We start from the raw sequence: 12,262 nt of genomic DNA, 5'->3' as shown, positions 1-12,262 counted from the left end.
ATTCTAACAGCACCTTCTTTACTCGCGGGGTTTTACCCGCCCACACACAACCAGAAATCACCCTGTTCACCCGCTTAAAAAAGGCCTTTGGTATAAAAATAGGGAGGCACTGGAAAACAAACAGAAATCTCGGGAGGACCGTCATTTTTACGGTCTGTACCCTCCCCGCCAGTGACAACGGGAGCATGTCCCACCTCCGAAAGTCCTCCTCCTTTGTTCATCTAACCGGGTCAAATTTAATTTATGTAACTGCTCCCATCCCCGTGCCACCTGAATTCCCAAGTAACGGAAACTCCCACCATTTTAAACGGCAGCTTCCCAAGTCTCCTCTCCTGCCCGCTCGCCTGGATCACAAAAACCTCGCTCTTACCCATCTTCAATTTGTACCCCGAGAACCGGCCAAATTCCCCTAAGATCCGCAAAATCTCCCCCAACACCCCTAACTGGTCAGAAATGTATAGGAGGAGGTCGCCTGCATATAATGACCCTGTGTTCCACTGCATGGCCTCCATTCCCTCCATTGCTTCTACAATCCCGATCGGGGCTCCCAACCCCTCAACTAACCCTTCCTCCACCTTCGGAAACTCCAACCCTTCCAAAAACTGCCTCATCCCCTCCACCCCAGCTGGGGGTTCCGACTCATACAGCCGACTATAAAACTCCTTAAACACCCCATTCACCCCCGCTGGGTCCAAGATCGTGTTCCCCCGTCTGTCCTTCACTCTTCCTATCTCCCTGGCCACCTCCCTCTTCTTTAGCTGGTGTGCTAGCATCCTACTGGCCTTCTCCCCATACTCATAAACCGCCCCCCTCGCCTTCCTCAGCTGCCCTACCGCCTTCCCTGTGGATAACAGACCAAACTCCATCTGCAGCTTCTGCCGCTCCTTCAGGAACCCTGCCTCCGGGGCTTCAGAATACCTTCTGTCCACCTGGCGTACTTCCCTAACCAGCCTATCTATCTCCACCCACTACACCTTCTTCCCATGAGCCCGTATCAAAATTAGCTTCTCCCTAACCACTGCCTTCAGCGCTTCCCAAACAGCTGCTGCCGAAACCTCCCGTGTCATTTATCTCCAAATAATTCTGGATGGCCTCCCTCACCCACCCGCACACCCCCTCATCCGCCAACAATCCTACATCCAATCTCCAGCGCGGTCGCTGACCCTACTTCTTGCTCACCCGTAGATCCACCCAGTGTGGGGCATGATCCGACACAACAATCGGCAAATACTCGGTATCCACCACTCCCGCCAGCAAAGCCTTGTTCAAAATGAAAAAAATCATCCTGGAGTACACTTTGTGCACGTGGGGAAAAAAGAGAATTCCTTCGTTCTTGGCCGTCCAACACCCACCTCATAAACTTTGCGCCGTCCCAATTTGGTGCGTGAATATTCACTAATACCACCGGCATCCCCTCCAGCTTCCCACTCACCATGATATACCTACCCCCTGATCCGCCACTATATTCCCGACCTCAAATGACACCCGCTTATTAATCAAGATCGCAACCCCCTGAGGGGCAGCATGTGGTGCAGTGGTTAGCACTGGGATTGTGGCACTGAGGACCCGGGTTTGAATCCCGGCCCTGGGTCGCTATCCATGTGGGGTTTGCACTTTCTCCCCATGTCTGCGTGGGTTTCACCCCCACAACCCAAAGATGTGCAGGTTTGGTGGATTGGCCACGCTAAACTGCCCCTTAATTGGAGAAAAATGAAATTGGTTACTCTAAATTTATATTTAAAAAAAGATCGCAACCCCCCTAGTTTTCGAGTCTAGCCCCGAATGAAATATCTGCCCGACCCACCCGTTCCTCAGCCTAGTCTGATCCACTACCCTCAGGTGTGTCTCTTGTAACATTGCCATGTCCGCCTTCAACCTCTTCAAATGCGCGAACACACGAGCCCTCTTGACCGGCCCATTCAGCCCTCTCGCATTCCATGTGATCAGCCTGGTCGGGGAGCACCCACCCCCCACCGCCGATCAACCATCACCCTTCTTAGGCCAGCCCACCAACACTCTACTTTCTCAGAAGACTAAGGAAATTTGGCACGTCAGCTACGACTCTCACCAACCTCTACAGATGCACCATAGAATGCATTCTTTCTGGTTGTATCACAGCTTGGTATGGAGCCTGCTCTGCCCAAGACCGCAGGAAACGACACGAGGTCGTGAATGTAGCCCAGTCCATCACACAAACCAGCTTCCCATCCATTGACTCTACAATTTCCGCTGCCTCGGAAAGGCAGCCAGCATAATTAAGGACCCCACGCACCCCGGACATACTCCCTTCCACCTTCTTCCGTCAGGAAAAAGATTCCAAAATTTGAGGTCACGGATCAACCGACTCAAGTGCACTGTGCGCCCTGTCCACCTCCAAGGGTCGAGTAAGCCTTCCCCCAGCAGATCCTCGAACATACGCGCTACATATGCCCCTGCGTCCGAACCCTCAATGCCCTCCGAGAGGCCAACGATCCTCAGGTTCTGCCTGTGTGACCTGTCTCCAGATCCTCCACCTTCTCTTGCAGCCTATTCTGATGGTCCCTCATCAGCTCCACTGCCATCGCGGTTAGCTGGTCCTCTTGCTCAGCCACCGCCTCTTCCACCTTCTGGATCGCCTGTCCCTGGGCTTCCAATCTTTGCCCCACCCGGTCAATCCCCGTCTTAATCGGGTCCAGGTACTCTTGTCTTTGCTTGGCGAAGCTCTGCTGAAGGAATTTCACCAGCTGCTCCATTGACCACTGGGCCGGCAATCCCAGTCCCTGAGCCTCCGCCATGTTTTCCTGTGCAGTCTTCACTCCCTTCTTTGCCCAATAGTCTCCCCTTTCCAGACCACTTCTGATCCACGTCTCCATAAACTGGCAGGGGATTCTTCTCCTCTACCTCACCAGTCTCCAATTTTACCGATCAAATCCCCAATAAGTCGGGAAAAGGTCCCAAAGGTCCACCACGAGCGGGAGCTACCAAATAAGTGACCTCTCACTCCATGGCTGCCACCTGAAGTCATCTTTGCCTTTCTGAAGCAACAAGAAGATGGACGCCTGCCCCATCGTTTGCGGCAAGGCACCACTGTCTATTGCGTCCTTGAACATTAACCATCAAAGGCGCCAGCTTATCCTTAAATCTTTTATAAAATTCAACTGGGAACCCATCTGGCCCCGCAGCCTTCCCTGCCTGTATCCTCCCAATCGCCATCTTCACCTTCTCCACCCTTATCAGCTCCTCCAACCCTGCCCTCTCCACCCCCCTCAACCTCAGGCACTCTAACCCACCCCAAAACTCCATCATCTCCCACTCCTTATACAAGTCCCGATCTGTTATTAATCTGTTCCAGAGCCACCACCAGCTCCTCCATCCTGTCCCAAACTATCTCCCTTGCTGCGGCCTCCCTACGTAGCTGACCTACACTCTGCCTTCCCCCGAGACTCAGACAGCCCCACTACCCTTCTCAGCTGATGCACCTCTTTCCCTGTGGACAATAGGTCAAACCTCGCCTGCAACTCCTTACTCTTTGCCAGGAGCCCCGGGTCCAGGCCCCCCACGTACCTCCCATCCACCTCCAAAATCTCTTCCATCAGTTGTTGGCGTTTCTCCCTCTCCTTCCTATCCACCTTGGCCTGAAACAGGATCACCTCCCCCCTTATGACCGCGTTCGGAGCCTCCCAAACCACCAATGAAATGCTGAGCAGAACCTGAGTTGACACATTTAACCACAATGTCTGAAGAATGGATCTGTGGTTAGAAGAAAGATGTCATTCGACAGTTCGAAGTAGAGTAAATTTGACCTGTGTGGTACACGGGTCAGAAGGAGAATAAGAACCAAGCATCGAAGATTCCGTTTCAGCGACGACCGAGGATCAGCCGGGACAAATGGGTGATGGCTCAGAGAATAGAACAGACCGCCAAGAGGAATGTGGCCAATTCAGTTCAAAGGGGTAATATCTACTTATGTTTGAAGCTCTGACATCACCTCGGTCAGAGTTTCCCCGGTGAGGGGAGCGGCCCCACCCGATGACCCAGCCCCCGCCACCTTCCTTCCTGCAGGACTCACAGCAGCACTCGCTGGCGGACCTTCGCTCGCCCCCTTCTTTCCAGCACCTTTCCTCTGGGACTTCGACATTCGTCAGCCTCCTTATGACGTCCCTCAACAACTCATCTAAAAACTGACCCAAAACTGGGCATAAACATCCAAAAGTCAGAGACTCTGGCAGGAGCCATCTAACATGTGACATCCAACGACATGTTGTCACCGGAAGTCCCCGGAATACCAGCATCAACATATTAACAACAGGCCATTCATCTGCTCTGTCTGTGGACAGAGCTTCTCTCAGTCAGGCAGCCTGCTGGCACTGGGGACAGGACATTGAAAAATGCTCCAGGAGTGGGATGGAATTCAGCCAATCCTCCAGCCTGTTGACACACCAGCGAGTTCAAACTGGGGAGCTGCTGTTTCCATGTTCTCTGTGCGGATAGAGAGTCACTCACTCATCCCACTTCCTGACACACCAGCGACTTCATATTTGACTGCAGGGGTTGGGCTCTGCTGAGGGGAATATTCACTCCATCTGAGCCCCTCAGAATTACACACAACTCAATTCAATCTCCCCTCAGCCTCCTCTGTTCCAACGAGAACAACCCCAGCCTCTCCAATCTTTCCTCATAGTTAAAATTCTCCCTCCTGGGTAACATCATCATAAATCCCCTCTGCAGCCTCTCTCGTGTGATCACATCCTTCCTGTAATGTGGTGATCAGAAATGTCCACAGTGCTCCGGCTGTGGTCTAACTGGTGTTTGATCCAGTTCCAGCACAATCTCCCTGTTCTTATATTCTTGGCCCTCGGCTACCAAAGGAAACTATCCCACCTGCCTTCCTTTTTTTAAATATAAATGTAGAGTAACCAATCATTTTTCTCCAATTAAGGGGCAATTTATTGTGGCCAATCCATCTACCCTGCGCATCTTTGGGTTGTGGGGGCAAAACCCACGCAAACAAGGGTGAATTTCATTTCATTTTCATTTCATTTTTCATTTGCATTTCATTTCATGTGCAAACACCACACGGACAGTGACCCAGAGCTGGGATCAAACCTGGAACATCGGCGCCGTGAGGCAGCAATGCTAATCACTGTGCCATCCTGCTGCCCCTACCTGCCTTCCTAAGCATTGAAGAGAGAGAGAGGCAGCAGAGGGAGAGAGAGGCATTGAAGATAAGAGCACCAGAGACTTCGAGAGGAGAGAGAGAACAGAGAGACAGAGGGCGAGAGAGGCACCAGAGAGAGGAGCGCCAGAGAGTGGGAGAGACCCTAGTCAGTAACAAAAATAAGTAATGAAATTGAGTTCAGACACAGATATGCATGAACTGACACCACTTTATTCACAGATTAACAGAGCAAACATTGTACTTGAATCAATGTTATTCACTTTTGGAATTGAATGAATTAAGGGTCAGATTAATTATATCACCCCCAGTATCAGATAGGTCTGTTTGATACAGAACAGGGTTAAACCCAGTGTCCAATATTACAGGTCTCTGTGGCTGTTGGATGCCTGGTTTCACAGTACAGCTGACAAACCCACAGCTTCAGTTAACTTGTCTCCCCAGGGTCTGTTTCTAAACCCTCATCACAACATATTACTTGGTTAGCTATTGTTTATATCATCATGGTCAGACAGCTCACACAAAGCTCAATCAGAAACTATGGTTCTTTCTACTGATTCCAGCTCCTACAAGGGGTCACAGCATCTCCAGCCCTCAGCTCTGTTACTGGGCTGTCACTGACATGAGCAACAGAGAGACAGCAAGTTTCCTGAGGCTTAAATGGGAAGTTGAAACTTGTAACTCAAGATCAACTGTGTAAGATCTCTGAAAAGATCAGTAACTTCAAAAGGTAAATTCTAAACCCAGTGAACAAACTAAAGAATCATAAGACAAAAACTTCAAGTTTATGACTTTTACTGCAACATACAAACTAGAAGCAACAATGCCTAAACACTATTTTTATAGGGAATTTATCGCTTCAACTATAAACAGAACGTTGCCCTTTTACTTTTAAGACAATCAAAAATCACACTCCATGGTTACGTCGCTGAAGTTGTCACTCAATTCTCCTGGAACCTGCCCAATGTGATTCTTCGTTCCTGTGTTTACTTCCATTCTATTCCTTTGCCTGACTGGCAATCCTTAACTCCAGAAGTGTCTTTTGCAGTGTTGGTTCTCCTGATGATATTCAGGTCCTGATAAATAATAATAATAATCACCCGGAGGAAACCCATGCAGACACGAGGAAAACGTGCAGACTCCGCACTGTGACCCAAGCCGGGAATCAAACCTGACACCCTGGAGCTGTGAATCAACAGTGCTAACCACCGTGCCACCATGCTGCCCACAACCAAGTGACTCTTCCAAATCCTGAAGTCTTTTTTTTTCGGTAAATCATCTAATATCCTGTAAAACAAATGGAAATTAAGAACAGACAATTCTAGTTCCTATGAAACATTCTTTCCTCTCTCATTCCTCAAAAGCTGTAAATCGCCATCCAACACACTTTCTCCATTCTCACTCTGCTGTAATATTCATCCTCCCAATTCTCTAAAGGTGCTGATTCAGTCTGACTGACAGATCCCTGCTCCCCGTCTTGGAGAGGCCTGAAAATCTCCATGCAGACTGCCAGACAGAAATATGTCTATGTTACTGAACTCAAAATGTGTGCAACATACAGACGGGATTCACTTCCTTTCTCTTCAGTTGCTGCAAGTCACCAATGTCCCCTCAGAATGAGAAAATAAATGGAAAGATAAAGTAGACTTGGAGCGGCTGCTGCCTCTTGTGGGGCATTCCAGAAGGAGTGGTAATAGTCTTACGATAAGAGGTAGCAAATTCAAAACAGAGTTGAGGAGAAGCTGCTTCTTCAAAGGGCTGTGAATCTGTGGAATTCACTACCCCAGAGTGCGGTGGAGCTGGGACAGTAAGTAAATTTAGGGAGAAGTTAGACAGATTTTTAATTGGGTTGAAGGGTTCTGAAGAACTCTCAGGACAGTGGAGATAAGGCCAGGATGAAATCAGCAATGATCAAATGGCGGAGCAGACTCGATGGGCCAAATGGCCTAATTCTGCTCCTATATCTTATGACCTTATGAAAGCGGCAGACATTGATTTGCTCCCAGATGTTGCCCAGAGGAGGAAGTTTTAGTCTGAAACTCATTGTCCAACCTCCACATTGTGACATCACAAAGGAGCTCGTCCTCTAATTCAACCAAAAGGAATAAATCCGTTCCGCAGTGACGTCACTGCATTTGAGTGCACCCGCCCGGCGCGCGGATACAGGAGCCCCGCCCCCGTACATTTTTCTCCCCTCCCCGACCCACCCTCAAGACAAGGTTTCCAGGCAACCGGCTGACAGTTCCGGTTATCGATGACTCCCTCTCTCCCGACCCGGGACTGCGCATGGTCTCAGGGAGAGGGGACTCTACGCATGTGCAGAGGGAGCTCACCTCCGGTGACACTGCTGAGTTGTGACCAATAGGAAGGTTGGAGGACCGGAAGGACCCTGCTCCTCCGCCAATCAGAGCTCCCACATTGTCTCAATGCGGAAGCTGGACATGGAGGTTTCTGCCGAGCAAAGCTGTTGTTCCTCCAACCCTGAATGAGCTTGAGCTTCACACAGACTCCTGTCTGCAACATCTGTGAGTAAAATACTTTCCTTTCTCTTCTCATTCTGACCTTCAATTGGTGACTTGCAATAACTGTAGAGAAAGGAAGTGAATTCAGGGAGGGTGCAGACTCTGGAAAGCTTGGCCCAGGTCTCTCTCGCTCTCTCTCAAAGACATTGACATCCTTTGCTCCCTCAGCTTGACACATTTATTTGTCTGGCTAAAAGGATGGTCTCTTTCCCAATGTTCACAATTAAAGGGCTGGTTTCCCCAGGAGATGGCTGACATTTAAGCGGACAGTAAACAGGACATATTCAACCCAGCCAATTCCTTCCCTATCAGTTTATTTCCATCATCAGCAAACTGACGGAAGGAGTCATCAACAGTGCAATCAAATAGCACTTTACTGAGCAATAACCTGTTCGTAGACGCTCAGTTTGGGTTCCGCCAGGGTCACTCAGCTCCTGACCTCATTACAGCTTTCAAACATGGATGAAAGAGCTGAATGCCAGAGGTGAGGTGAGAGTGACTGCCCTTGGTATCAAGGCAGCATTTGACCGAGTATGACATCAAGGAGCCCCAGCTAAACTGGAGTCAATGGGAATTGGGGAAAACTCTCTGTTGGTTGGAGTCATACCTGGCACAAAGGAAGATGGTTGCGGTGGTTGGAGGTCAATCATCTCAGTTCCAGGAGTTCCTCAGGGCACATTCCCAGACCCAACCATCTTTAGCTGCTTCATCAATGACCTCCCTTCCATCATAAGGTGAGAAGTGGGGATTTTTGCGAATGACTGCACAATGTTCAGCACAGTTCGCGACAAGGTGACTGAACAGGTAGACGAGGGTAGAGCAGTTGATGTGGTGTATATGGATTTCAGCAAAGCGTTTGATAAGGTTCCCCACGGTAGGCTATTGCAAAAAATACGGAGGCTGGGGATTGAGGGTGATTTAGAGATGTGGATCAGACATTGGCTAGCTGAAAGAAGACAGAGGGTGGTGGTTGATGGGAAATGTTCAGAATGGAGTACAGTCACAAGTGGAGTACCACAAGGATCTGTTCTGGGGCCGTTGCTGTTTGTCATTTTTATCAATGACCTGGAGGAAGGCGCAGAAGGGTGGGTGAGTAAATTTGCAGACGATACTAAAGTCGGTGGTGTTGTCGATAGTGTGGAAGGATGTAGCAGGTTACAGAGGGATATAGATAAGCTGCAGAGCTCGGCTGAGAGGTGACAAATGGAGTTTAATGTAGAAAAGTGTGAGGTGATTCACTTTGGAAGGAATAACAGGAATGCGGAATATTTGGCTAATGGTAAAGTTCTTGAAAGTGTGGATGAGCAGAGGGATCTAGGTGTCCATGTACATAGATCCCTGAAAGTTGCCACCCAGGTTGATAGGGTTGTGAAGAAGGCCTATGGAGTGTTGGCCTTTATTGGTAGAGGGATTGAGTTCCGGTGTCGGGAGGTCATGTTGCAGCTGTACAGAACTCTGGTACGGCCGCATTTGGAGTATTGCGTACAGTTCTGGTCACCGCATTATAGGAAGGACGTGGAGGCTTTGGAGCGGGTGCAGAGGAGATTTACCAGGATGTTGCCTGGTATGGAGGGAAAATCTTATGAGGAAAGGCTGATGGACTTGAGGTTGTTTTCGTTGGAGAGAAGAAGGTTAAGGGGAGACTTAATAGAGGCATACAAAATGATCAGGGGGTTGGATAGGGTGGACAGTGAGAGCCTTCTCCCGCGGATGGATATGGCTGGCATGAGGGGACATAACTTTAAACTGAGGGATAATAGATATAGGACAGAGGTCAGAGGTAGGTTCTTTACGCAAAGAGTAGTGAGGCCGTGGAATGCCCTACCTGCTACAGTAGTGAACTCGCCAACATTGAGGGCATTTAAAAGTTTATTGGATAAACATATGGATGATAATGGCATAGTGTAGGTTAGATGGCTTTTGTTTCGGTGCAACATCGTGGGCCGAAGGGCCTGTACTGCGCTGTATTGTTCTATGTTCTAACTCAGATAATGAAGCAGTCCAAGTCCAAATGCAGCAAGACCGGGACAGTATCCAGATGTGGGCTGATAAGTGGCAAGTTACATTTGTGCTATACAAGTGTCAGGCAATGACCATCTTCTACAAAGGAGAATTTAACCACCGCCCCTTGACATTCAGTAGCATTACCATCACTGAATCCCCACAACCAAGATCCTGAGGGTTACCATTGATCAGAAACGGAACTGGACCAGTCATATTAATACGGTGGCCACCAGGGCAGGTCAAAGACTACAGCGAGTAACGCACCTCCTGACCCCCAAAGCCAGTCCCCAAACCATAACAAGGCACAAGTCAGGCGTGTAATAGAATAATCACCACTTGCCTGGTTGAGTGCAGCTCCAACAACACTCAAGATGCTGCTCTACACCATCCAGAACAAAGCAGCCTGCTTGACTGCTCCCCATTCCACAAATATTCGCCACTGGAAAACTGTGGCAGCCGTGTATACCATCTATAATGTGCACTGCAGTAACTCACCAAGGTTCCTCTGACAGCACCTTCCAAACCCACAACCACTACTATCTAGAAGGACAGGAGCAACAGATACCTGGGAACCCCACGACCTGGAGGTTCGCCTCCAAGTCATTCACCAGACGGACTTGGAAATATATCGCCCTTCCTTCATTGTTGCTGGGGCGACATCCTGGAACTCCTTCCCTGACAGCACAGGAGATGTACCTACAACTCAAGGACTGCAGCGGTTCAAGAAGGCAACTCATCACCACCTTCTGAAGGGTAACTAGGGATAGCCAATAAATGCTGGCTGAACCAGCGACTCCCACATCCCGTAAATGAATTTTTAATTTTTTTATATTGGACAGAGATATATCTAGTGTTATATGGAATGTATTAGATATATTATTGATGGTTCTGTCATAAAATACATGTATTATTATTTCTATTTGTGTAATATAGTGCTGTACCTACATTATATATTTCCAATCATACAGTCATTGCAGCACTGACAGAATCCATTTGGTAACTCAAGTCAATGCTGACTCTCTGTACAGCAATCCAGTCAGTCCCATTCCCCCTCGATATCCCTGTTCACCTGATAGTTTATTTTCTTCATATTTTATTTTGAATTATTGATCATCTCGACTTCCACAACCCTTGTGGGTAGTGGGTTCCTGTTCATGACCACTCCATGACTAAATAAAATTCTTCCTCAGGATCTCCCTATCTCTAATCAGTAAATGTATTTAGATAGAGAGTCTCTACTCTTGTACGGGTTGTAATGAGTTTAGATTTGTTGATCAGCATCAATCAGCACCTTCATAAGAATTGGGAGGGGAAGGAAGTGAATCCAGTCTGTACATTACACACATTTATCGTCCAGTAACATAGACATATATCTGTCTGGCAGCCTCTGTGTCCAGGACAGGAAGCAGTGAGCATGGATGTGTCAATCAGCCCGATTCAGTGTCTTCAGGAGAATTGGGAGGGGGAATATTAGATACAGCAGAGTGAGAATGGAGGGAGAGTGTGTGGAATGGAGATTTAGGGAATTTGAGGGAAAGAGAGAGAGCAAACAATGTTCGATAGAAACTAGAATTGTCTGTTCTGAATTTCTAGCCTGTACTGACAGTGATGACTTTTGTCAAATCTTCTTGCAGGAAGTTAGAATAAGAGGGGCTTGAGGCCGATATCTCAAACTAAATATCACGTCAAGAACTGACTAAGTCACACAATTCTTGGGAACCGAATATCATCGGTCTTGAATCTAGAAGGAGAAATGTTTGTCTATTCTGTCTGCTTCAAAAGATTTTAAACATCAGTGTGACTGGAAAAGCACTGAGACACACACACACACGTGTGAGACTGTTACAGAGCACTGACTGTGGAAAGAGCTTTAACCAGTGACACAGCCTGAAAAAACATCACACAATTCACATCAGGGAGTGACTGTACACGTGTTCTGTGTGTGGACGAAGCTTCAACTGATCGTCCAACGTGGTGAGACGCAAGATCACCCGGACCATGGAGAAACCATGGAACTGTGAAGACTGTGGGCAGCGATTCAAAGGCCCGTTCGGGCTGGAAAGGCATCAACGCAGTCACATTGGAGAGAAGCCGTTCACCTGTTCTGTATGTGGGAAGGGATTCACAGCCCCACATGAGCTGGAAAGGCATGAACGGAGTCACACTGGAGAGAAGCCATTCACCTGCTCCCAGTGTGGAAAAGGATTCACTGACATTGGCAACCTGCGGAGACACGAACGAGTTCACACTGGAGAGAGGCCATTCACCTGCTTGGACTGTGGGAAGGAATTCACTCGGTTATCCCACCTACAGAGACACCATCGAGTTCACACTGGGGAGAGTCCATTCACCTGCTCGGTGTGTGGGAAGGGATTCACTCAGTTACCCAACCTGCTGGTCCACCATCGGGTTCACACCGGGGAGAGGCCATTCACCTGCACTGTGTGTGATAAGGGATTCACTCGGTTAGCCCACCTGCAGACACACCAGCGAGTTCATACTGGGGAGAGGCCATTCACCTGCACTGTGTGTGGGAAGGGATTCAGTCAATTATCCAGCCTGCTGAGCCACAATGTCACTC

The 12,262-nt window shown here is 48.6% G+C and overlaps 1 protein-coding gene across 1 annotated transcript in view; it reads right to left on the bottom strand.

Moving 5' to 3' along the window:
- Positions 1-12,262, bottom strand: part of LOC140418060 (uncharacterized) — a 69,347-nt gene that overhangs the window by 33,723 nt on the left and 23,362 nt on the right. The window contains 1 exon segment of the mRNA XM_072501487.1: positions 3,544-3,729. Within this exon segment, the coding sequence (XP_072357588.1) occupies positions 3,544-3,729 (186 nt within the window).

The sequence above is a fragment of the Scyliorhinus torazame genome, chromosome 5 (genome assembly GCF_047496885.1).
Source record: "Scyliorhinus torazame isolate Kashiwa2021f chromosome 5, sScyTor2.1, whole genome shotgun sequence".
Classification (NCBI taxonomy): Eukaryota; Metazoa; Chordata; class Chondrichthyes; order Carcharhiniformes; family Scyliorhinidae; genus Scyliorhinus; species Scyliorhinus torazame.
This window is presented reverse-complemented; position numbering and strand designations above follow the sequence as displayed.